Source organism: Megalopta genalis, chromosome 14, assembly GCF_051020955.1.
Source record: "Megalopta genalis isolate 19385.01 chromosome 14, iyMegGena1_principal, whole genome shotgun sequence".
NCBI classification, from domain to species: Eukaryota; Metazoa; Arthropoda; class Insecta; order Hymenoptera; family Halictidae; genus Megalopta; species Megalopta genalis.
In genome coordinates this window covers 3,321,432-3,348,344 of record NC_135026.1, presented here as the reverse complement: position 1 = coordinate 3,348,344, position 26,913 = coordinate 3,321,432, and the positions used below count along the sequence as shown (strand labels likewise).

The window sequence follows — 26,913 nt, the reverse complement described above, 5'->3', positions numbered from 1 at the left end:
AAATTGTATATAAATTTAGTTTATAATGTTATATGTTTTTAAAAAATTATTATTATTATTTTAGGCACTTATCTAAGTCACGACCGATTTGTTTTTTGATTTATTTTATCGAGCTGCCAGGAATTATCGAACGCCTATTAATAGATACGATTTCGATTGTACGACTCGTCCAGAATACCATCCGGACGAATATTGTCGCAGATCGGCTATGTTAATTCATTCCGTCGGTGTATCGAACTGCCGATAGAAATGGCACCTGCTACGAATAAAACAATGGACGCAATGAAGTCGAAATACAAATGCACTTGTTGTCGGTAATTTGGTTAATCAAACGATCGACACATTTCCTATTTTTCTCCTTTATATTTATTTATTATATAAGTATATATTATTATATATTTTATTATTTTTATTATTGTTATTATTTATAATTTATATTATATTATTATTATTGTATTATATTATATTATATTATTATATTATGTCGTTTTAATATTTATTTTCATTTAATTACCACGATAATGATTGAATTGTCGATATAACCGGCAATTTGTTTATTTAAATGGTTAACATATCGTTCGTTACCTCCTTTCGTCGCACGCGTTCGTTTTGTACTTACGTTTTGCCCTAAATATGCATTTTCTCGTCTGCGACCATAATCTTTAACGATTATCGTAACCCCGTAAATTGTCCAGCAAAAAATTTACGAGCCGACGAACAAAACGACAACTACATTTAACAATGAAATTTAACTGTCACTTAGTTCTGCCGTAAACAAGGTTGAGCACGGGCAACGACAATAGCGCTACCTTTCTTCTGCAAGCGAACGGTCAATATACCGAGTGTCCCGGAATTACCTCGTATCAATTACTATAGACTGACATAATCGCGAACCGAGGCTGCCTGTAAGATGCCCCGTAAAATCTGACGAGCCTTTGAAATTGGCGATTCGAAGCAACGATCGATTTCAAGCAACTTTTTCTTTTATGAAATTTTTCTACGCGGCCTCGTTAATGAGTTATTAACAAAATACGCGAGCCAATCGGAGAGCGGGCACGGTCGGCGTCCCGCCCGCTGGACAGGCGGCGCGTCACGTGAGCGACCCGCGAGGGCGGCGCGTCCGCCGTATGCAGTCGCTGATTCGTCCGTCGTTTTCCTTCGATAACTCGCGAATGCGGCCTCCGAGAAAATTTTCGCAAAGGAAAAAGTTGCTCGAAATCGCTTCGGAAATCGTTTCCCTTGATCGCAATACTTTTCATATAGATCGTTAAAGAACATTTCCATCCGCAACTGCCGGTGCACGGTGTACACGTCCGACAGTATCCTTCTGCAAAATTGCTATAAAAACAGAATGCTATAAATCCGTCTGTGAACGCGCGAAGCGCCATTTAAGGTACCAGGCAGTTCTATTAAATGTCGTTATTCAAATTTTCCGGCTCGTAACTGTTTGTTTATAAATAACCGGCCGTTAATTCTCGCATGCAGTTGAATTTGTTACCGAGTCACACTGAGTGCAACCGTTAATCCTGTTAACGATGCCATTACGGCTGAATAATTTAACCGCGGTAACCTTTGATCGACCGCGTTTAAACAGACTTTCATTCGTTGCGTGTCGTTGCACCATCGATTTTCTCGCGGTTCAACCATCTGTTGTAAGTATTCCATGGCGCGAAAAAATAAAAAAAAAAAATATAAACTTCGTAAAACGAACGCGAACATTTTATTTTTTACGGTCCATCGAGGTAGAATGATTTCATCCGCGCGATAATCGGCTCGAAATTCCCTCGCGCACGGCATTGGACGAGGAAAAGGAAGCTTTCTCGTGTATCCGAGGATTTTATGGCGGTCTCTTGAAATCTTCAACGCGTGTGTCCAGGAAGAATGATTGCTATTAGCATCGCCAACGCGAGCCGTTTTTTTATCGCTTCATTGAGACCTTCTTATGGGGACGCGACACTCTTATTATGTTTCTTTTGTTCCCGCTGGAATGCAGTCGTAATTGCTTTGTTGTTGACCGCGCCCGGCCAAATTAAAAACTGCCAGGTCGCCTCTATATCAGTGAAATTATCTCGACAATGATCTCTAAAACATTTATTCACGTAATCTAGACGTGATATTATATTTTTAAAATTTTTCAATATTTTTCTTAATTTCTATTGCTACAATCTGATCTTTCAAAGCCTCTAGAATTTTTAATAATTTTTATTTACATTGTCCAGACTTGTTAGATATTTTTAAAAGTCTACAGTATTTTTATTAATTTTTGTTTACGTGATTCAGGCATGTTATGTATTTTTAAAAGCCCTCAATATTTTTATTAGTTTTTATTGCTACGATCTGAACGTGTTGTATGGCCTTGAAAGCCTTTAGAATTTTTAATAATTTTTATTCGTACTATCCAGACTTATTACATATTTTTGAAAGCCTCCAGAATTTTTATTAATTTTTGTGTACGTGATCCAGACACGTTATATATTTTTAAAAGCCTTCAATATTTTTAATAATATATTTTCTCGTACTCTCTCTATCTTTATTACTACATATTTATTCATACATTCTCATACTATATTTATTATTATATATTTATTTATACATTCTTCTACATCATTTATTATTATATATTTATTAATACATTCTCCTACATTATATTTTAGATCGTCATAAAAAGTCACAATAACGTAACGCGACGATTACGAATTCGATCGTACGAATGTCAGGCACAGGAGACCGTGTAACAACGAGCCCAGGCATTAGCATAATGCAGAAACGGCCGGCAAATCTCGTAACGCGCATCGTAATTTCCCTGCTGGAACAGTTTGCTCGCAGGTGCAATAATTCTCGGTTCCAGCGTTTCCATCATTTTTGCGCAGCAACTGGAGCATTCGCGGAGAGTTTCACGCGCGAGAACGAAACACAGGAAACGATTCGCGGTCGCTCCACGAGTTTTTGACATTGAACAAGGCCGATACGTGCTCGCCGCGTTCCCAGGGAAATACGAGTCACGTCTGGCTTCGAAGGAGTGGGGACGGGTGACGCATACGCCCGCTGCGCGGGACTCCCGGCGCATGCGCCGCCCATCTCCATTCCTGAGAAGCCAGATCTGACTTATTTCCCTGCGAACGCTGGACGTCCTCACAGAAAATTCAGACTGTCCATCTCGATTCTAATGAACGGAAATTCTTGCCTAATTAACTTTGCATTTATCGAATAATTCAATTCTTTTTTGTTATACAAAAATAAACAAAATAAAATAGAAAAATTTAACGCGTCTTTTTCGATGAATAGAAAATTAATCGCCGTTGGTTAACTATCTTAAATAAAAATGCACCTGTTTTGTTATTCTGCCTACGATAAAGCAAGTCGATTAAATAAATCAATTACGATTAAATCGGAGATGTTGAATTTTTTTTAAAATAAAGCGCTCGTTGTTACTCGCGATTCGAAAGTTTGTCTACGTTCGTAATAAACAATCGTAAATCGCGGTGTTCCAGTTACCTACGTAATTAATCGGCGTGCTTTAACATAATTACGCGATGATCTGCGTACACGCGAAACCAGTTCACCCTGGGAAATTTGTGCATGCCGAGCGCGTGTTTGCTCAGTCAGACTATTGTTGACATTGGCACGTGATGCAAACGCCGCGGCACTCGACTGTTTCCAATTATTTACCAGCTGATTCAATAATATTCGATTTAATCGATCGATCGATCTTTTACTAAATATTCATTTATTTATTGCCTCAAATTTACCTGTTCAGTTTTCGACATTCATTTGTTTATTTAAAATGTAAATTGTTATGTATAATTTATTATTATATTTGTATAATTTTTTATAATTTACTATTATATTTTTATAATTTTTTATAATTTGTTATTACATTTTCATAATATTTTATAATTTGCTATTATATTTTTATAATTTTTTATAATTTGTTACTATATTTCTATAATTTTTTATAATTTGCTATTATATTTGTATAATTTGTTGTAATTTGCTATTATATTTTTATAATTTTTTATAATTTGTTATTATATTTCTATAATTTTTTATAATTTGCTATTATATTTTTATAATATTTTATAACTTGTTATTATATTTTTACAATTTTTTATATAATTTGTTATTACATATAAATTATTAAAATTTTAGAAACTTATTCACTTAGTTCGCTCAATTTATTCATTTGGTTTGCTAAATTTATTTATTTACTTCGTTAAGTTTATTTATTTATTATATTAAATTTGTGTTCCATTTTTTGAAATTTATTTACTTTTTTAAGTTTATGTATTTCTTTCTCTGAATTTAGTTATTTATTTCCTAAAAATATATTCCTTTCCAACGGCGCTAAATCGAAATCAATTTAACAGCAAAAAAGAATTACACGAAAGAATGCTATTTTAACGGCGGAAGCTGGTTTCCGAAGTGGCGATTAGAATGCGCACGATTATGATCGATCGGCCGATAAACCGGGCGAACGATGGATTCCACGTGAGATCAAGTCACGATCGACAATAAACTTGAACTTGTCGTCCGCTGGGAAAACTTGTTCTTCGCGGTGCTTTTCGCGTTATAATTAAACCTGTGGAACCGCGCGAGCGCGTGTTACGCTGTCACGTGTGACTTAACCAGCGATGGTACAACGACCATAGGAGCCGCCCGCGGTCGCGTTACGTTGTCCTTTGCTTTCTCTTCGTTGTGTCGCGAACGGCGTGGCGCGGCCGCGATCGTTGCGAGCATCTTAACAAAACTTTGGACGACCCCCGGGGAACAAGGTCCTGCCAGCGGGCTCTCCGTTAGCTGTCGGTTTCACATTCACCCGGGGCCTGCACTTGACCCAGTAAACAACGTTTCATTCTGGCTGCATTTTATTATAAAAATTTATGTCTCGCGGCCGTGCCCGCCGCGGTAATTGTTTATGGTGATTTTATGTCTCTCGTTGCACAATTATCGTAATTGATGATTTTTCGTGGGAAACGACCATTCAAATCATTTTTGTCGAACGATGGTTGGAGTTGTTTATATATTCTTTTTTTGGGGGGGGGGTGATTAGATTTTTGATTGTGAAGAATTGAATTAATTCTGACTGTGGGCGAATTCAATTAATTTTATGGGGAAGAATTGAATGGATTTTGTTGCGAAGAATTGAATTAATTTGGCATCGTGGAATTCAATTCTTTTGACTGTGGAGGATTCAATTATTTTGACTGTGAAAAGTTCAATTGATTTGAATGTAAAAAGTTCAATTAATTTGAATGTGAAGAATTGAATGAATTTTATTGCGAAGAATTGAATTAATTTGGATGTGAAGAATTCAATTAATTTGATTGTAAAAAGTTCAATTAATTTGAATGTAAAAGGTTCAATTAATTAATTCGAATGTGAAGAATTGATTTAATTTGACTTTGAAGAATTCAATTAATTTGATCGTAAAAAGTTCAATTAATTGGAATGTGAAGAATTGACTTAATTTGACTGTGAATAATTAAGTCAATTTGACCATGAAAAATTGAATTAATTTAAGTGTAAATAATTAAGACAATTTGACCATGAAAAATTGAATTAATTTAAGTGTGAATAATTAAGTCAGTTTGACCATGAAAAATTGAATTAATTTGACTGTGAACAATTAAATCAATTTGACCGCGAAGAATTCAATTAATTCGACTATACAAAATTGAATTAATCCAACTATGAAAAATTAAACAAATTTTATTGCAGGAATAATTAAATTGACTGTGAACAATTAATACAATTTGACCACGAGCAATTAAATGAATCTGACCACGAGCAATTAAATCAATTCGTTAAGGATCAAGTTAACTCGAATAAAAATAAAGGAATTCAATCGCGAAGAACCAAATCGATTTAATCAAGAAAACCATTCGACGAAGTCTCACGAAGCAGACGCAATCGCGCGACCGTCACGTTACAACATAAATCACAATCGCCGAGAGAAGCTCGTCAGCGCGAACATTCTCGTAACTTCCAGCAACGTACGCTGATCCGAGAACAATTTGTAATACTCGCCGCGGCGATACCAAGCAACGCATCCCGAGGCGTTCCAAAAACCATAAAACAGCATGGGGCAGCCCTGCAAACAGCGATCAATCATTTACTTACTTCTCTGTTGCTTCGCTGTGCCGGCGGTCGAGTGGACCGGGGACAACGCCGCGTTGAACAGACGGTTCACGACCAGCGACGACTTTCTCCTGATGGTGCTCGTCTTTTGGCCGATCGTCATCGCCGTCTCCTCGGACTCGCTCGAGTCGCTCTGGCTCTGGTTCGTCGTCCCGTTTGTTTGCGTATTGACGGCCGAGTACCGGCGGCCGGCGATCCTGTTCCATATCATCATGAAGTCCTTCATCTTGACCCGTACACTTCACTCGGTGTCAAATGTCAAAGATCTGGACACGCGACCCTTCGATCACAGGCTCTTCGGTTCCAGCGGCGACGTTTCCGAGTGCACTTTAAGGTTGATTTTTCGACTGATTTTATGAAGGCGATTTTCCGAAGGCGATTTTCCAAAGAGGATTTTCCGAAGATAATTTTCTAAAAGCGATTTTCCGAAGGCGATTTTCCAAAGAGGATCTTCCGAAGGAAATTTTCCGAAGGCGATTTTCCAATGAAGATCTTCCGAAGGCAATTTTCCGAACACGATTTTCCGAAGAGGATTTTACAAACACGATTTTTCAAAGATGCTTTTCTAAAGGTGACAGTCCAGAGACGATTTTTCAAAGACGACAGTCCAAAAATAATTTTCCAAAGACGATTTTCCGAACACGTTTTTCCAAAGCTGACAGTCCAGAGACGATTATTAAAAAACGACAGTCCAAAGATGATTTTCCAAAGACAATTTTCCGGAGACGATTTTCCAAATACGATTTTCCGAACACGATTTTCCAAAGCTGACAGTCCAGAGACGATTACTCAAAGACGACGATCCAAAGATGATTTTCCAAAGGCGATTTTCCGAGACTATTTTCCGTGGAAGATTATTGCAGTCCGATTTTCCGCGGACGATTAATCAAAGACGATATTTCGGTACACGATTGATCCGAGACGATTTTCGAACGGCGTCCCTCCGAAGACGATATTTCAAAAACGATCTTTCACAGACGATTTTCCACAGACTTTCCCGGGATCCGATTTTCCACAGACTTTTCCCCGCGGACGATTTTTCGTAAGGCGACTCTCGATCGCAAAAAGACAGCTTGGGTTCTCACGCAGAGTTGAAGGAGTCCGCGACCGGACAGGTGCGTGCCGCGTGCGCTTCTGTGCAAAAGTGATGAAAACTCGGGTCGGTGGAAGTTCAAAAATTGTGTTAGAGACATTGCAGGCTGCCCCCACCCGGGCCCGCCCGTGACCAGCACGTGGAGCGTTCGCCAATGGGGGAGCTGGACCGCGGCGTCCTCCCCTCCCCCCACCACGGGTGAGAAAGATCACTGTGCTCAGGTGGAAAAGTCGGGGATAACCAGTAACAATTGCACGGCCACTCGACAGCAGCGATCAAAGGTCGTTGGAACGGTGCTCGTGGATCTAGAGATCCTCGGGGTAGATCGGATCGAGATTGCTTCGGTGCTCTCCGCTTTCTTGATCATTGGGATCGTGACGCTTTTTGTCGATTTTTTTGTGGAATTATCTTTCAAACGATTCTCTAATTATCTTCTAAATAATTGTTCAGCTTCTCGAATTATTTCCTAAATAATTAACTAGCTTCTCTGATTCTTATTTAGCGTCTTGAATTATTTTTTAAATTATTAGTTAGCTTCTCTAATTATTTTTTAAATAACCATTTAGATTCTCCAATTATTTTCTAAAGAATTATTTAGCTTCTTGAATTATTTCATAAATAATTATCTAGCTTTTCTGATTCTTATTTAGCGTCTTGAATTATTTTTTAAATTATTAGTTAGCTTCTCTAATTATTTTTTAAATAACCATTTAGATTCTCCAATTATTTTCTAAAGAATTATTTAGCTTCTCGAATTATTTCATAAATAATTATCTAGCTTTTCTGATTGTTATTTAGTGTCTTGAGTTATTTGTTAACTTATTATCTAGCTTCTCAAATTATTTTTTAAATAACCATTTAGATTCTCCAATTATTTTCTAAAGAATTATTTAGCTTCTCGAATTATTTCTTAAATAATTAAATCTGGCTTCACTAATAATTATTTATCATTTTATTTATTCTCCAATTATTATTTTACACGTATTTGACGCATGCACCATTTAACATTGGCGGCCGATGACCCGTGTTATCGTAATTTATCCGGCAAACAAGCTACGTTGCTAATTATTGTGATGATGTTTGCAGTGGTAATCGTTGAATAATAATCATTGCTTCCGAAATATTTTTGCAACCATGGTCGCGGCAAGTAAACAGCAACGCAAGTTCGATGCGAACAAGCAGAAATAGATTTGCGTGACTAACAAATAAATGTAATTGGCCATTTTGTTTTATCAATTACACGATAAATATAATTGCCATTTTTATTTTGCATAGAGATTCACGGTTCAGCAATTATTCGTGTAATGAATCAATAATTATAATTATCGCTTCTTGTTCCCAACGAAATAATGTTACAAAGAAAAATTTAGATAAGAAAGAAAGCCAGAGAAAAGAAAACGGTAAATAAAGAAAAAATATCCTAATTTATCTTGAAGAATTATGCATCTTAATATCGATTAACAATAGCGTCAACGTGACAATTCAATTTCGAAATTATGCTGAAATCGAGTATTGTAATCGACAACGATGGTGCCTTAAATTACTCGATGGCCTGCAGTGCGAAACAGCCGTCACATCAAATAAGTGCAAGAAAATGCGGGCGGAATTGTATTTAATCACAAAGCCCACTTATGGTTACGTCCAAGGACGACGAGACATCGACGCCGACTTACGATTAAACCAGGGACTACGACCTACCGAGATACACCGCCTGCAGCGGAACTTTAAAATATATACTTTCAACGTACTTACGCTATAGTGACCTTAAGGCCAAATGCTGCTTGTAGCGTTCAATGCTTCCGAGACCTTAAACTCGTTGCCCGAATGACGACTGGTTTGCCCACCCGTTTTATCCCCATTACATCTGGTCAATTCAGTTTAATTGGCACTTCCTCAATTACATTGAATATGATTTTCTACAATTTTTTATGATTTCCTAGGACTTTTACGATTTACTACGATTTTTCACGATTTTCTACGATTTTTCGCGATTTTCTACGATTTTTCACGATTTTCTACGATTTTTCACGATTTTCTACGATTTTTCACGAGTTTCTACGATTTCCACGTGTTTTCAGGATTTTCCAGGATTTTCCAGGATTTTCCATAGCTTCCACTATTTTACACAATTTTCCTTTTCCACGATTTTCTAAAATTTTTCACAGTTTTCATAGTTTTCTAGTTTTCACTACTTTCCATGATTTTCCAGAATTTTTTACAGTTTCCACAATTTTCCAGTTTTCACTATTTTCCACGATTTTTCATGATTTTCATTTTACACGATTTTTCACGATTTTCCCGGATTTTTTATAGTTACCACTACTTTCCATGATTCTTCCGATTTTTCCACAGTTTCCACTATTTTCCACGATTTCCTTTCTCTCACAAGTTTCTCTCATAAATAAAAATTTACATCTTTTTTACTGAAAAATAAACGAAATAAAAGTATAAAAAGATTTAATAACTAAATATGTGGTTAATTATACATGAAAATAAACGAAAGGTACAGCAATTCGTCACAAATTGTAACTGGCACACTACTCTGTGAGATATAAATCGTAGAAAATCTTGGAAAATTGTGGAAATTCGCGGAAGGTCTTGGAAAATCGCAGAAGAAAAAAATCATGAAAGTGGTAACTGGAAAAAAGTAAAAACTGAAAAGTTCTTTAAAATCGTGGAAATTCTGGAAAATCGTGGAAATCGTGGGAAAGGAAACTCTGTGGAAAGAATCGTGGGAAAGGAAACTCTGTGGAAAGAATCGTGGAAAATCGTGGAAAGTAGTGGAAACTCTGGAAAATTCTGGAAAATCGTAAAAACACGTGGAAATCACAGAAAATTCTAAAAAATTGTAAAGAATCCTAGAAAATCGTGAAAAATCATAGAAAATCGTGGACAAGGAATATCGTGGAAAATCGTGGAAAAAAGTGGAATCTGGAAAATTCTGGAAAATAGTGGAAACCGTGGAAACCGCGAAGAAGGAAAATCGTGGAATCTTAGAAAATTGTGGAGAATCCTAGAAAATCGTGGAAACCGTGGAAAATTCTGGAAAATCGTGAAAAAGGAAAATCGTAGAAAGCAGTGAAAATTCAGGAAAATTCTGGAAAATCGTGGAAATCCTAGAAAATTGCGAAGAATCCTAGAAAATCGTGGAAAATAGTGGCAACTGTGGAAAATTTTGGAAAATCGTGGACATTGTAAAAAAGGAAAATCGTGGAAAGCAGTGGAAACTCAGGAAAATTCTGGAAGATCGTGAAAATCCTAAAAAATCGAGAAAAATTGAGAAAAGTCGTAGAAATTGTTTCGCCACGACGCGAGATCATTCGCGAGGAAATTTCCCCGTGAACTGGCAAGGTTTCCTCGCGCTGTTTAATTATACGTTCCCTCCATAAAAATACGTCAGCGATCGGCGGTCGGAGGCTGCCGCATCGAACATTATACGATCCAGCGTGACACACGCATACGACCGTCCATCGAGGACACTCGTTACATGTCAATATACGCAGGGAAACACCTACCCAATTAAATAATAATAACAATTTCGTCGTGTCTTTGCCGACTGATCTGTTTGTTTCTGGAGTAATCTGTCGGTGGTACGACAATCTTCTGCGTACAATCCGCCGTCAACAAACTCATTATCTCGCGAAACAGCCGACATTTATTCAGCATTGTTGGTCGACGCTCCGGGCGCACGCGACTCGAGTGTTTTCACGGCAGCCTTTCCGGCAGGATTTCTTTTTATCCAACTGCGTCTGCGGTCTCGGCTAGGGAAAAACGAACGGATGTCTCATCAAACACGTTCCCGGAAAACAATGCTCCTTTGGGACGGCGCTAATTGCACAATCAAGTTAGCTTCGCCGTGGCCGAGGTTCTAAGGATCCTCTATTCGCGGCGAGCGTCTCCGTAGTAAATCCCCGAGCCGAGGTTAATAAAACGCGGCGTTTAACGCCGCGCGGTTTAATTGCAAGTATAAACAAAGCGACGGGAAGCGGACAGGTGTACGCAGTAAAATCTATTCGCATTCAATTATTCCATTGCCGAGTCATTCTCGCCGCTGTCTTTGCGAGACTAATCGCGTTCAAGCATCGCGTCCAGCATCGCGGATCGCTTTCTTGTTGAAAAATAAAAGGAAAAGCAATTCAAACGCCGATTTTAACTGGTCAGCTGTCGGCTGCCGAATTTTCTAGAGTGTCACGTGACGTCCAGTGGTGGCGTCACGGGTAAGCGGTCGAGTGGAGTGGGGGCAGCTGAACAGAGTGGGGGCAGCCGAGCGGAGCGCGGTCGACATAGTGGGGGCAGCCGAGCGGAGCGCGGCCCAACGCCGCGACCAATCAGAGATCGCGAGAGCACGGCCGGCGCGTCTACCGCCACCTAGCCTCGCTCCGGTGAACTGCTCGGCCGTGACGTCACCGCTCGAACCAGGTGACTCTCGAAGGAACGCACGGTGACCGCGACTTTTCCGAGCGCAGCTAATTACAGCGACCGCGCGTACTCGATTATTTATTGATACCGGCCCGTTGCGAAAGCAATTTCGTGGCTTTTTCCAAGCTGTCTATTTGGAAAACCACTTTCGCAACGACCGAATAGAATCTAGTCGCTGCAAAACGACTATTTCTCTTCAATCTCGTTACCGCTTCCAGCAAATTCGTTTTATTTGCGAACGGGTCGGCTAACGAACGTGCCCGACGACTTCGCGAACCATTAGAAAACCCGCGGCTAGACGAAAATAGCCGCGAACCGGTCGAACCCGACGTCAAGGACCGTTTCCGCGATGTTCCCAAGGACGCCGACACTCGGCAAAAATTGCCCCGCGACGAGAAGAATGCTAAATCATCCGCGGATCTGGACTAGATCCGTGGACGACGACGCGAGTCGTCGCCCTCGCCGCGCCGCTTTTTCGTTCCTTTTCTTGCAGACTTTGACCCGACCTTGGCCGTTTCGGCACGACTTTCCAGCTCTTCTCGCTCCGATCACTGTTCCGCTCCGCATAATTTATGCTCATCGACGCCCTCTCGTTTCGCCGAAAAGATAAGAAAAAAAAGAAACGATATCTGACAACGTCGTTCTGATCTGTATTCATGTTGCGTGCAATTCTTGAAAAACGACGGGCCGGTGAATCAGAACGTGCTGTCGTTCTCTTTCGCTCTCGACTATGCGCCACGATTAGGCGAATTAAGCGGACCCGTTTCTGCGGGAATTCGTGCGCTCGCTCGGGGTCTGTGGGCCCGGTCGCGACGGCCACCGTGGCTCCGAGGCTTAATGTACTCTCTTTCGCCTTTATCTTAGCCTTCTCTTTCCGTTTCTTCTTTTTTTGAGCCGCAGATCGGTCAGATTAGGGCGTTCTCGGCGACGAAAGTCGATCCGCGCGATGCTTTCCTGCTCGATAGTTTGTTTACAGCCGCCGCATGCACGCGCGCGGGCCCGATGAATATTTATGGCGGCCGTGGATCCTCTTCCGCCGGCCGGATTTTTCCGTACATGGGCCATATGGCCGTACCGATTAGAAATTTCCACCGCATTTGCATAATATCACGTCATCGCCGGGCCCCATCTGCGGGCCCCGAGCCGGTTCGTTGGACCTCTGACGTCGCCGCGGATTATTTCTTCGATTTTTCAATGAAAATATTCAGGACGCGTTGAATATTCGAGTGTTGTCTCGTAAAAATTACCGTATCGAATTTATTTGGATTTTTTGTCAATTTTTATGCCAAGGTTAAATTGAATTAATTATTGATGTAAATGGATATTAAATTAATCGTTAAATTTGTTGTATGGTTTATTAATTAAATGGTTGTAATTATAATTATAGTTAATGTTTGTTTATATTAATAAATATAACCGTTAATTAGAATTATAGTCAGAGTTATGGCCATTAATTGTAATTATGACTATTAATTGTAATTATCATTAGAGTTATAACCATTAATTATAATTATAATCATTCATTGTAATTATAATTAGAGTTATAACCATTAATTGTAATTATAAGTAGATTTATAACCATTAATTATAATCATAACCATCAGCTGCAATTATAATTAGAGTTATAACCATTAATTACAATTACATGTAATTATATATTTATTAATATAAATACATATTAAATAAATTAGTAAATTTATTGAATGGTTTATCCGGTGGTTCCTTCTTTAGAATCTCAATAATTATAAAATAATAATCGTCGAATCGGTCATTTGATCCGTCAGCTGTTGTAATATCTTTGAGAAGAGTGCAACTATAGTCCTCGCACGACAAGAACGCAGCTTTCTGTTCACGTTCCCCCTCTCAACTAGCTCCCCCCCCCCCCGCCGCAGCAGTCGGTCATTATTGGTCACCGTCGATCCTCGTTACCTAGCGACCGATAGCCGTGGCAGTGGGGGAACATGGACGCAAAGGCACCTTCTTGTCGCGCGAGGATTATATACGACTTCATTAAAAATACTAACGTTGATTTTGTTGACCTTCGTATATCCTCGTTGCATTCACCTAAAAAAATTATGAGCCACATGCAAGCATTCAAAACTCGTTCGAAACGTTTTTTAGTGCCATCAACGGCTTCGAAGATACTCGACTGGGTCGATTCAAACGGACCACCCGGTACACGATGACTTCCATGTTCTGCTTAAAAACGATGCTTTTAAGAATATCGAAATATGATAAAGAACATCGAAAAACATTCGGTGAATTCGCGCGAACGCTGCCAAAGAAGAAAATTCTAAAATACTCTAATTTGTACCCTAATCTCCGAGACAAAAAGGAATGATAAATGTCGAACATCGAACTTTCAATCATTCTAGATTCTTCTGCACTTTTTTCGGCCTCGTCGACGGAAATCCGTGCTCTTCGTTTTAGATATTTTATATTTTTATATCTTCTATAACGAAGCGAATTTATTTGCCCTCGGCCGAATCTAAGCCAACGATCCGCGACAAAAGAGATTGTTTTTGACCTTTTGCTGGCCCCCGACGTCGCGATTTAGCCAGCTGTGACCCTGCGGTCATTCCTCGCCGAAGACCCCGTCGAGCTCCGGTGATTCGTCTCGTCAATCTCCTCCCCACCCCTTGACCTTGATCCCCAGTGCCGGTCGTCTCTCCAAGAGGAACTTGCTGCATCATCAAGGACATTGCGTCCATCATTCTTGTCTTTGTTAACGATTAATTAAACTGTAATAAGCAAACTAGACAGCGAAACTTTATTATACTGTATTCGATTTTTTAATATCGTGCATCGCCGCGACTGCAAAAATTTTTTGAAGGTATGTTCGTGGTACCGAAAAAATGCAAAGTTTAAAGCCCTCTGCGGTATTGCTAAAATTTTTTATGACTATGAGGTTTACAGTGTCGTAAAGTTCGGACCTTTTTCTTTAATTTGAGTGTCGAATTAAGTCGCTACGATTTTTTCTTGCAGAGATACAGCACTTTGAAATAACCCCTGCAATGTCACAGAGGGCGCTGCAGTCGATCAGAGGGTTCAAGGTAACTGCGCCCTCTATGACACTATCAGGGGTTACTTCAAAGTACTGTATCTCTGCGAGAAAAAATCGTAGCCTTTTAATTCAGCATTCATTCACGGTCAAAACCGCCGAGAATTCAGAAAAAGAAACAAACCAGTGGAACGACGAAGTTTCGAGACTCCGTGTCCGATCATTATCGTTGATGTGTTATTTAGTTCTTGCAACTTCGATCGGCAAAACTGTCGCATGGAATTGCGAGCGCGGATCGCGTGACGGCTCGCCGTGAGCAGAATTTTATTGAATAAGATGACTCGTGTCATTGTCGTTACAGACGCATCGTTGATCAGCGAATTATCTGAAAGAAATGGTCGACATTTCGAAAAGCAGCACGATTCGTAATTTTATTTAGCAATTATTTTCAATATACAGGGTGTTCCAAAAATGTCTCGCAATCCGGAAATGGCGGGTTTCTCAGATCATTTGAAGCAGCTTCTTCCTTTACAAAAATTTTCTCCGAGGCACTGTTAACGAGTTATTGACGAAAAACAGTGACCAATAAGAATCGAGTACGGTTGACGCGAGGCGGCCCAGCCAACCAGCGCACAAAGCCCAGTTCCGTTCATTGGCTCGGTCGCCTCGCGCCAGCTGAGCTGGCCTCTCATTGGTCACTGTTTTTCGTTAATAACTCGTTAACGGTGCCTCGGAGAAAATTTTTGTAAAGGAAAAAGTTGCTTCAAATGACCTGAGGAACCCGCTACTTTCGGATTGCGAGACGTTTTTGGGACACCCTGTATTTTTCAACGTACGCGTCAATTTTTCAATGCGAAAACGTTTGACGAAAAGTAAAATCGAGCAGAGAATGGCTCGAATGGACTTACAATTTAATTTAGCAATTTTTGTTCGATACGTTTTTTAACGCGCGCTATAATTCATCAACCATAATGAAGAAACTAGTCGCTCGGAAAACGATATTTCATTTCGGTTTCATCCTCGATTCCGTGAAACGCGCGAGAGATCATCGATGTCGACTTTTACAGCTGCGAATGTTTCCTGCATACATAATATGCATACATAATATATTATATTTGTTTAGTAAAAATATTGACGTTTTTACGTTCTGGCACAGATAGTAAACTTTCCACGGACGAGAGGACGTCGTTCCATTATTTGCATTACACGGCAGTTTAGATTATAATCCCGTAAGCTACAACTGCTGGGAAGCCAATAACGTAAGCATGCTGATAATGTCAAGCTATTAGCAGTCATTTGAAACTCGTAAATTCACGTAGAAAAAAGCGGAAGAATTTTCGGGAGAGAAAACCGATACGGGCAGTGAAGTGTACACGTGGTGGAGGAACAGTGATTTTTAATATAAATACGTTTTTTAATGTTACCACGATTTTTGATATTGCCATGATTTTTAATGTTACTATTAGTTTTTTAATATTAATATGATTTTTAATATTATCACGCGCGATTTTTAATATTATCGCAATATTTAATATTGTTTTAACAAGTTTTAATATTACCATTATTTTTTAATGTTAATATGATTTCTAATATTGCCACGATTTTTAATATTAATATTATTTTTTAATATTAATACGATTTTTAATATTACTACGATACTTAATATTACTATTATTTTTTAATATTACCACTATGTTTTAATATTGCCACGATTTTTAACATTAATATTATTTTTTAATATTACTATGAGTTTTAATATTGCCACGATTTTTAACACACATTAATATTATTTTTTAATATTACTATGAGTTTTAATATTACCGTGATTTTTAATATTACATTTATTTTTTAATATATCACTATTATTTTTTAATATTACTATAATTTTTAATATTATCACGATACTTAATATTACTATTATTTTTTAATATATTACCATTATGTTTTAATATTACTATAATTTTTAATATATCTACGATTTTTAATATTATCATGATTTTTAATATTGCCATGATTTTTAATAGCGCCACGATTTTTAATATTATCACGATATTTAATATTGGCACTGTTTTTTAATATTACCTTTATGGTTTAATGTAACTATGATTTTTACCATAACCAGTATTTTTTAATATTACTATGATATTTAATATTACCAAATATTTTTAATATTAAATATAATACTAAATATTACTCAATATTACTTAATCATTGTTTTCTAACATTACTGTAACCTTTTAATATTTCATATATTTTAATGTTACTATGATATTTAATATTGTCACGTTTTTTTTAACATCACTATTAACTATGACTTTTTTAATTTTCGAGAAATTTCGGAACTAGCGTATATCATCTTCAGCTTCCAGGAATTATTTCTTCGCGAGAGATAATTCCTTATCGGCAAGCCGTTATCGCGAGTTCGATATCCGTGGCCTTACCGTTAACACTAGCTCGGCCTAGGTTCACAGTGGAAATAGAACGGATCGAGATCCGATCCTCGGGTCGACCCTAAATTTTTCTCACGATTATTCACATAACACCCTAGAAATGTTTGCGGTGCACGTTTTCATTCATGTGCTGATCCCATTATGTAATGGCGTACGTGACATAATAATGCGAATTTCAACACGAACCGCGGAATCGTCGAAATTTTGTTGACGTAACGTTGATCACCGATAACCTTGACTTCGACCAAGTTTTCCCCACGCAGCACTTTTGAAACACTTTCCGGCAACGTATGCTACACTTCGGCGTGGTGATTTCTCACCGGAAGAGAGAATTTATCAATTTTTATGTTACGAGAAACTTTCAAAGGGTGTGATATTAATTGTAGTAGATTTTTAATTGAAATTCGAATTGTAGTAGATTTTTAATTGAAATTCGAATTGTAGTAGATTTTTAATTGAAATTCGAATTGTAATAGAATTTTAATTGAAATTCGAATTGCAATAGATTTATAATTGAAATTCGAATTGTAATAAACCTTTAATTGAAATTCGAATTGCAATAGATTTTTAATTGAAATTCAAATCGTAATAAATCTTTAATAGAAATTAGAATTGAAATAGATTTTTAATAGAAATTTGAGTTATAATAAATGTTTAATAAAAATTTCAATTAAAACAGATTTTCAATAGAAATTTCAATTATAATAAATTTCTAATAGAAGTAGAAATTTTAAATTATAATTTTTAATAGAAAATTAATTATTTCTGGCTACCAGGTCTTTCGAATAGTCACTTGTTATTGTCATTTTAAATATAAAATTCGCCCGGGTAGTATTCCACCCAGCTATCCCCCACCATCCTACTCTATCGAATCGTAACAAATAAAAGAAAGAAAATAGAATGAACCAAAAGAAAGCTGTAATTTCGATAAAATCTTGGTCTAAAACGTCCGAGCCCTCCTAAATGTACAAAAATACCCGAAAACCGCTTTAAATTCTGGCTTACTTAGCATACACGGCTGTTTTTCCCGAAAACTCGAGATATAAATATCCTCAAAAAAGAAGTGCACGCAAGATAATTCAAACATCCGGAGTCCTGTGCGTCACCGTGCCGAAAAACAGCTGCAGGAATCTTCCATGGTAGCTGTCCAGGGCTATTTCCAGAGCTGGCCAAATTTTTAATTTTGAATAATAAAGAACAAAATTAGAAAAATCAAATTCACGCGAATAAAAAGAAAAATTCCGTGTTTGTAAAAGTTACAGCATAGAAAAATTGTTGACAAAAGTTTGGCCAACTTCGAACAACGATAACTCTGCGAAAAATCCACGTAGGACGGTAAACTCTTTTTTCAAATTAGAGCTCGAAATCTCTGCTTCGAGACAGTTTCTCTGGATTTCAAGTTTGACGCGCCGTCGCCACTGTGTGACTCATTAAATGTAACCATAGAAAAATCCTTTCCATGGAACTGACGTATGAGATTGACTTCAAAGTGCTGTCACTTTGCAAAAAAAAGATCGCAGCCGAGTCTCATTTTTTTTTTTAATTAAAAGGGAAGAATCGAGCTTTATCTCGCTGCAAACGGCATCCCCGAAGAAAATTTTACAAACTCCGTGCAATTCGTCGAACTTGGCAATTTTCAATATGACAAGCATGTCTTCGCATTTAACGGTTGCGGTGGTGAAGGTGTGTCTAACTTAAAATCGAGAAATACTGTCGTAAAGTGGAGGTTCCGAGCTTTAATTTAAAAAAAGAATCATCATCCTACGATGATTGTGCGCGGAGTTATCGTCGGTCGAATTTGGGCAAGTTTTATGCTATTATATACTTTTCTACAATTTTTTGGGGACTGTGTATACATTTTTAATAATTATTATATATTTATAAAATCGATTGAACACGCTGTCTCAGCTTCTTCCGATCTCGCAGGACCCTCCCCCCTTTCCTCTTGCTTCGTCCCAGAAACGCAACCCGCGGCGAACGGTGGGCGTCGATTTTTTCGCGCGCGCGCGCGCGATATCGAAAAAAACGGCGCGCTCTACGCACGTGTAAACGTCGCCGTGCCGTCGAGATATGCAAATACAGGATCGCGGGTTCCTGTTACACTCTGGTGGAAAAGCAAAAGGTCCTAGCCATTAGCGGCGATGCGACGCGGCGATGCGATGCGAGGATCCACCGGCGAGGATCTTTTTCTCGTTTCCAGCCGCCGGTTTCTCCGACGACCGGCCTTCGACTCGTTTCTGCGAACCCGGAGCTTCGCCTAACGCCCGAGTTCTAACAATTCACGGCCGTCTTTAAGGCGTCCCACGGTGGCGAGCATCAATAACGACATTCTTCTGGTTTGGGGTTGTATTAACTATTGTACGTTCATTTTATTTTACTTTTTTTTCGATATACATTAATACAGAATTTATAATTATTTTATTTTATTATTTTTCAATATACGTTAGTACAAAAGATATATTTATTTTACTTTATTCTTTCCAATATACATTAGCATATGATTTATATTTATTTTATTTTATTCTTTTCAATGTATGTTAGTACAGAATTTATATTTATTTTACTTTGTTCTTTTCAATATATATTAGTACAGAATTTATATTTATTTTATTTTATTCTTTTCAATATACATTAGTACAAAAGATATATTCATTTTATATTATTCCTTTCAATATATATATTAGTACAGAATTTATATTTATTTTACTTTATTCTTTTGAATATATATACATTAGCACAGAATTTATATTTATTTTATTTTATTCTTTTCAATATACATTAGTACAAAAGATATATTCATTTTATTTTATTCTTTTCGATATATATTAGTAAAAAAGATATATTTATATTACTTTGTTCTTTTCAATATACATATATTAGTACAAAAGATATATTTATTTTACTACACATATATTAGTACAGAATTTATATTTATTTTACTTTACTCTTTCCAATATACATTAGTACAAAGTTGACTGAAAATAAAATTTTATTATCGTCGAGAACCAAATTATAATTGGGAATGGCCAACGCGAAATATTCTTGCTTGCATGAAATAACACTGTCTACGACATACCGAAAGCATTAATGACTCTATTATTGTCGCGTGTTGTCGATTCCCGAGGGGATGGGCTCACGTTTCACGTCACGTGGGCGTGTGTCTAGGTGACTGGTTTGGAGACAATGAACGCATTATTAGCACTTCTGTATCTTTCTCGAGAAAGCGACATGTGTCGGGGGAGACCAGTCGGACGAGAAGTCTGATCTCGGCCCGGTAATTAGTTAAACAACCGGATTTATCGGGGAGCATGCGAGGTCAATAACAATAAACGGATTATCTGGACCTCGATTGTTCGCACCTCGATTAATGCTAAAACATTGAATTAAAAATAAAATACAATGAATAAAATAAAATAAAATGAAATAGAAATAAAGTAAAGTAAAATAAAAATAAAATAAAATAAATTAAAATAAAAATAAAAATAAAAATAAAAATAAAATAAAAATAAAACATTGAGGTTACCATAATTTTTTAAACGAAGTAATCTCTGTTCGATAATATCTTGTTGCAAGATACATTCGAAGAATATGTAAGAGACGAATAAACCGGTCGGACGGTGTCACCGGAAACGGTAAGAAAAACTGTCTGCCAAGATGGAGAATCGTTTTCATTTTTCCAGGCACACGTTATCGAAGTCGATCGTTATATTCAGCTTGTAATTGTTGGACTTTGAGTGCAATCTGTCGCCGCGCACGCAGACAACTTGGTGCCACCTGCTGAGATCCATTGCGACAAAGAAAAAAAAGCGGTCGCTCGAGAAAAAGCTGCGATCGAGATTTATTTCGTAGATCGGACAAGCGTCACGGCAATGTCTCGGCTTGTTAGAGATCGGCCGCGAGTATTCTAATTGACCCACACTCGCGGTGTACTGCGTCGTGAACACGTAAATAATACATGAATTCGTAATGCCGGTCGCGGCTTTGCTAAACTGTTGTGGGAGATCGTTCGTCGTCGCATTATTCGGTAACGAACGACGCCGCGTTTCGAGATGTTTGCGTAACAGCTTTTGTGAACGCGGCGCTGGCGAGTCTAAAGAACGGCTCGCGCTAACGTGACGAGTCATATGGCGAACCTTTGCCCCGTCGTCAATCAGTTTTTGCGGCAAGTAGAAACATCGACGCATGGTCGGACGCGCGCTGGTCGCGCACCTGTCGCGCGAGGCGTCGATCGCCGCGGGAGCGATCGTGGTTCGATTCTGCGTTGCACGAATATTGAGCGCCGGGAACGAATGGATCGAAAAACGGCTAATTGTCACATGGTGAACACCGCTGAGTAACATTTGCCACTCTCGATTTCATTCGAATCGAATTACTTTAATTTTTCAATTATATTTTTAATAATAATAATACGTATACCGATCGCGACGAAAAATATTCCTTGGAAAGATTCCTCGAGCGATTCGAAGCAACTTTTTTCTTTGCGAAAATCGTCTCCGACGCTCTGTTGACGAGTTATTAGCGAAAAACCTGGGACCAATCGGAAAACGAGGGGCGTGGCGAGAACGAAGGTGGGCGGAGCACCGAACGTTTTTCCTCGATAACTTGTTAACGAAGCCATGTAGAACATTGCCGCAGAGGAGAAAGTTTCGTAAAATCGGCTCAGCAATCCGCTGCTCCAAGAGTTTACGTTTCTATTAGTTGAATATATTTATAGATAATAGGAAAATATTTATTTAAATGATACCAATTATATCGATAGAAAAGTAAGACTACAACGTAGTTATTAATTTCTTAAAAAATTCATTGGAGAAGCAAAATTGCGGATTCTTTAATGGACGCTGCACGTCTATATCCACGCAGAGGGCAACGCATCCGGAAAAATGATGTCGACCGATTACGCGAATTCACCCGTGAAAAGGCGGTCGATCGCCGCACAAGAAGCTGCACTGTTCAATGGGAATTATCGATCAATTAATTCCCGTCAGACAGAGAACAGCCGCACGCTTGTTCGATTATGCGAGCGCGCTGTTGCGGCTAATGGAGTGTTAAAGAATCCCCGATAACGCCGGTCCGTTAGAAGTCACTGTGCCATTTGCAAAGTTTATCGCGCACTTAGCTCCCCCGACAATTGGTTCACGCAATGACAACTCTTCCGAGCGATAGTTTTTACAAGTTCACGGCTCGTTGCGCTGCGACGATCGTGCCTTGATTAGATCATTCTGGCTCGTGGAGCCCGACGAAATGTTGATGTTTTGCAGCGATAGGGAAATTCGGTCATAAATGTTCGGTCACGAAGATATATAGTTGCAAGGATATTCGGTCATGAGAATATTCACGAAGAATATTCGGTCACAAGAATATATTCAGTCACGAAAATATTCGGTCACAAGAATATATATTTGGTCACGAAAATATTCAGTCACAAGAATATTCGGTCACGAAGATATTCCACCACGAGAATATTCGGTCATGAGAATATTTGGTCATGGGAATATTCGGTATCAAGAATATATATATTCAGTCACGAAAATATTCGGTCACAAGAATATATATATATATATATATATATATATATTCTTGTGACCGAATATTTTATATATATATATATATATATATATATTTGGTCACGAAAATATTCAGTCACAAGAATATTCGGTCACGAAGATATTCCACCATGAGAATATTGTGGGTCACAAGAATATTCGGTTACAAGAATATATATATATATATATATATTCGGTCACGAATATATTCACCCGCAGAATAAACGATGTAACGTCGAACCAAACGTTTCGCCAAACAGAATGGAATGTCGCTAATTAATCGCCAATTAATTGAACTTCGAGCTTACGCACGCAGGGAAAAAATTTCACAAAAATTAGCCGACGTTGTTACAAAGCCATAAGCGATTTAACGATCACGAGAACGCACCAGGTTTTATTCGTTCAACTATGTATTTCACAGATCGAATCGTAAAGACTGTTTTTACCGAAATCAGTGCTTGTTCAGTGGAATCAATAACGAGCGAGCGATTAGCGTTCCGAGTCGTTCGTCCAATCTACATTTATTCAATTGGACACGATGCAACTTATGCGGTTTTGCTGATAAACAGTGCCATCAACTATCTTTTTTCTAGAGGCACATTCAATTATTTTCTTTCGGTCATTTGTATTATCGAACGGCGATGGTCGTTCCGACGATGATCGTTCCAACGATTTAATGAACTCCGCGCCGAGGTCCCGATAAATAAATAAATAAATAAATTGATCGATGATAAACGTAATTGGCTTTTATACTTCGTCGACGAAACGAAGACGACGTGAATTTACTTCTAATCGATCGCTGATTGATTAGATCTAGACGATTTTTATGTATTTCGAGTTCGCCGATTTCAAGGCGATGGCACCCACCGCGCCGCGCACCTATTCATCTCGGAAAAATATCGATCAGCTCCGGAAAACATTCCAGCCGACCCACGTGGTCGTGTAATATCGTCGGTGAATTGTAAATCGTGACGATTAGCTCGCGTTCGCCAGGCGGGTTTGATACACGGCGACGATGCGAAAAAAAGGTCCTCGATCATTTGTTACAATTTGCGTAATCAACGATTTCCGGTCATTTTCTATAACAGCCACGCTCGGTGCGTTTTTTTCCGTTCCCGGTTCGCGGAAAACAGCTTTGGTATCGATGCGACAAGATCGTTCCGGCGACGACGCGAACGCGATTGCCATACTCTCCTTGAACGATACGCGTTTTATTGTTTCGTTGCATTGTTTTGTGAAGTGAAACTTTTTTCCGTCGTGAGATTCCGGGGCGAACGATTCGAGCCGTTTAGAAAGAAATCTCGCGATTCGCGAGAAATACATCGTGGTTTGCGAATAATTATGCAATTTAGCTTCGTGATTAGCGAATTTTTGTTCGAATTTTTCCTCGTCGGACAAGTAAAAACTAAAAACTTATTATGTCATGAAAATATATTTTATATATTTTAAATATAATATTTGTATATATTATATACTATTATTTATGTATTGTATATCAATAATCCTAATTTTGAATAAGTCTGTCAGTAATTCTAATTTTGAATCAATCTGTCAATAATTCCAATTTTGAATTAGTCTATCAATAATTCTGATTTTTAACGAGTCTATTAATAATTCTAATTTTGTATTAGTCTATTGATAATTCTAATTTAGAATTAGTATATCAATAATTCTAATTTAGACTCAGTCTATCAATAATTCTAATTTAGAATCAGTCTACCAATATTTCGAATTTGGAATCAATCTATCAATAATTCTAATTTAGAATTAGTCTATCAATAATTCTAATTTAGAATCAGTCTATCAATAATTCTAATTTAGAAGTAGCCTATCAATAATTCTAATTTAGAATCAGTTTATCAATAATTCTAATTTAGAATCAGCCTATGATTAATTCTAATTTTGAATCAGTCTATCATTGTCCCACCTCGTCGGGAAAATAAAAACTAAAAACCGATTATGTTATGAAAATGTATTCTATATATTTTAAATATAATATTTGTATATATTATATGTATTATCTATTATTATTTATGTATTATATATTACACATATATTACAGCATTAAAATTAAAAAAACGATCCAACAATCCCCCGAAGCACAGCGAATCGCAGTCAAGTTTCGAATCGCGGTCAGTTTTTTGGTGGAACGTAGCACCGGGGCGCCGGTCTCGGATAGTCGAAAAAAAATAAACACTATAATCTCTGTTAATTTGTGTCGAGCATTGCGAAATCGGCCGTTTTCAGAGGCAACGAGAATGTGCGAGCCCGGTTACCGGTCTGGAAATTACCTAAGAACGTGGCTAAGGTAAATTGCCCGCCATAAGGAAGGCCAATTACCCACTTCGCACAATACGACCATAACCGCTGCAGGCTTCGTTCTTCCTTTTTTTCACTATCAAATTCACTTCCACGGTGCCATGCAAAATCGTCGTCGTCCGAACTGGTCGCGCGAAAGGAAAGCGGACGATGAATTTAGAGGTGGTTTAGAAACGATTATGTTTCCATGCGGGGCACTGGTTGTCACGGTTCTAATTGATCTGTCAGTAATTCTGATTTGGAATCGGTCTATTGATAATTCTAATTTAGAATCAGTCTATCAATAATTCTAATTTCGAATTCGTCTATCAATAAGTCTAATTTAGAATCGGTCTATCAATAATTCTAATTTAGAATCGGTCTATCAATAATTCTAATTTATAATCAGTCTATCAATAATTCTAATTTATAATCAGTCTATCAATAATTATAATTTTGAATCAGTCTATCATTTCCCCGATTTTATTTCTATTCGCGATAACTCATAAACTGATTAAATAATTATCACATAAAAATTCTAGTAGATTAGAAATAGCAATTAATTAAAGCCAGTAGTTACATCAAAGTTCTCTAATTGTTACACCACGATGTTTGTGCCCCTATGACAGGAATGAATGGCGGAGAAGTAGGGCGACCAATTAAAATAATTCGGCCAATTAAAATAATTAACTCAAAGAAATAGTTGCTTACGCAGTCGCAGTGTCGTGCCAATCATGCAAACGGTTTTTCTCTTCGGTCAAATTCCACGGTACAGTAATTATGCATAAAGAGCAGTCATAAGTCATTATCAATATTAATTGATATGGTCAGTGATGTAAATGATAGGTATAGCGATCGCGATAGGATAGCGATTCGCTTCGATTTCTTTCGTTCGAGATCGTGCGTCCATCCAGGCCTGTCCACGGAAACGATTAATAGCGCGGCAAAACGGAGCTGTTACCGTGGCTAACTATGTCGGCACAATTATGTCGTCTGGCTCGACGCCGCAAAATAATACCGAAGCGTCTAGGAAAAGAAATCGGATCATCTTCTGAAATTTCTGTGAAAGCAGGCCGCCTCTCGCTCCGTGCAACTTTTTTTCTAATTGTTCGTCCGGCAACGTGTATTAATCTGTCCGCTGTTTGATTCGTTGAAAGTTGCTGAGTTTACTCATTCGTTTCAATTGTTGTTAATTGTAGCCAGTTGAGAATGTTGCAAAAGTATTTTTATAATTAATATAATTAATGGAAGAATGAAAGATTAAAAATAAAAATATCAGGTAAATGCAACAGTATTGCAAATTTAATTGCTGTTTATTCGAATCGCTATTAAAAAACCGGAAAACCGTTGTATAATTTTTTTAAAACGAGTTTAGCAACAATGTTGCAACTTTAATTGCTACTTATTCCAATAATTATTAAAAAAGAGGAAAATTTTTGTACAATTTCTTAAAATTAACTAGGGCAAATTTAATTTTGCACTGGGATTTACAGTTTATCAACAATATTGCAAACTTTAATTGCTACCTATTCCAATAATTATTAAAAAAGAGGCAAATCTTGACACAATTTTTTGAAATGAACAACGACAAATTTAATTTTGCACAGAGATTTACAGTTTAGCAACAATGTTGCAACTTTAGTTGCTACTTATTCCAATAATTATTAAAAAAAAGAGTTAAATCTTTGTAGAACTTTTTTTTAAATCAACGAGGACAAATTTAATTTGATTTTTCACTGCACGGACAGTATTCGAGGCAGCCATAATCTCTTCGAAATTTGGACCGAACGGCTATCACGGTATAAAAATAATTTCTCACTTACGGAACCATTTCGATAACCTCGCGTGATGCAACATCTTCGTCGGAAGCTGCCTCGATTCGAACACTTGAATTGTAACGCGATGCCGCGGTGTCTTGGAACAACGTTCGCTGAAAACGACAACTGATCCCGTAGGCGGACGTTTTTCGTC

The 26,913-nt window shown here is 37.8% G+C and overlaps 1 protein-coding gene across 2 annotated transcripts in view; it reads right to left on the bottom strand.

Moving 5' to 3' along the window:
- LOC117225719 (scavenger receptor class B member 1) overlaps positions 1-26,908 on the bottom strand; it is a 53,175-nt gene extending 26,267 nt beyond the window's left edge. Inside the window, exon 1 of one of the 2 annotated variants that reach the window (XM_033479443.2) lies at positions 26,766-26,908. In XM_033479443.2, coding sequence (XP_033335334.2) covers positions 26,766-26,799 — 34 coding nt within the window. In that variant the 5' untranslated portion in view covers positions 26,800-26,908. Of the gene's footprint in view, positions 1-6,120; positions 7,301-26,765 lie in introns of those variants that run through there. The other variant, XM_033479442.2, reaches the window with a different exon arrangement.
- Between the last annotated feature and the right edge of the window lie 5 nt (positions 26,909-26,913).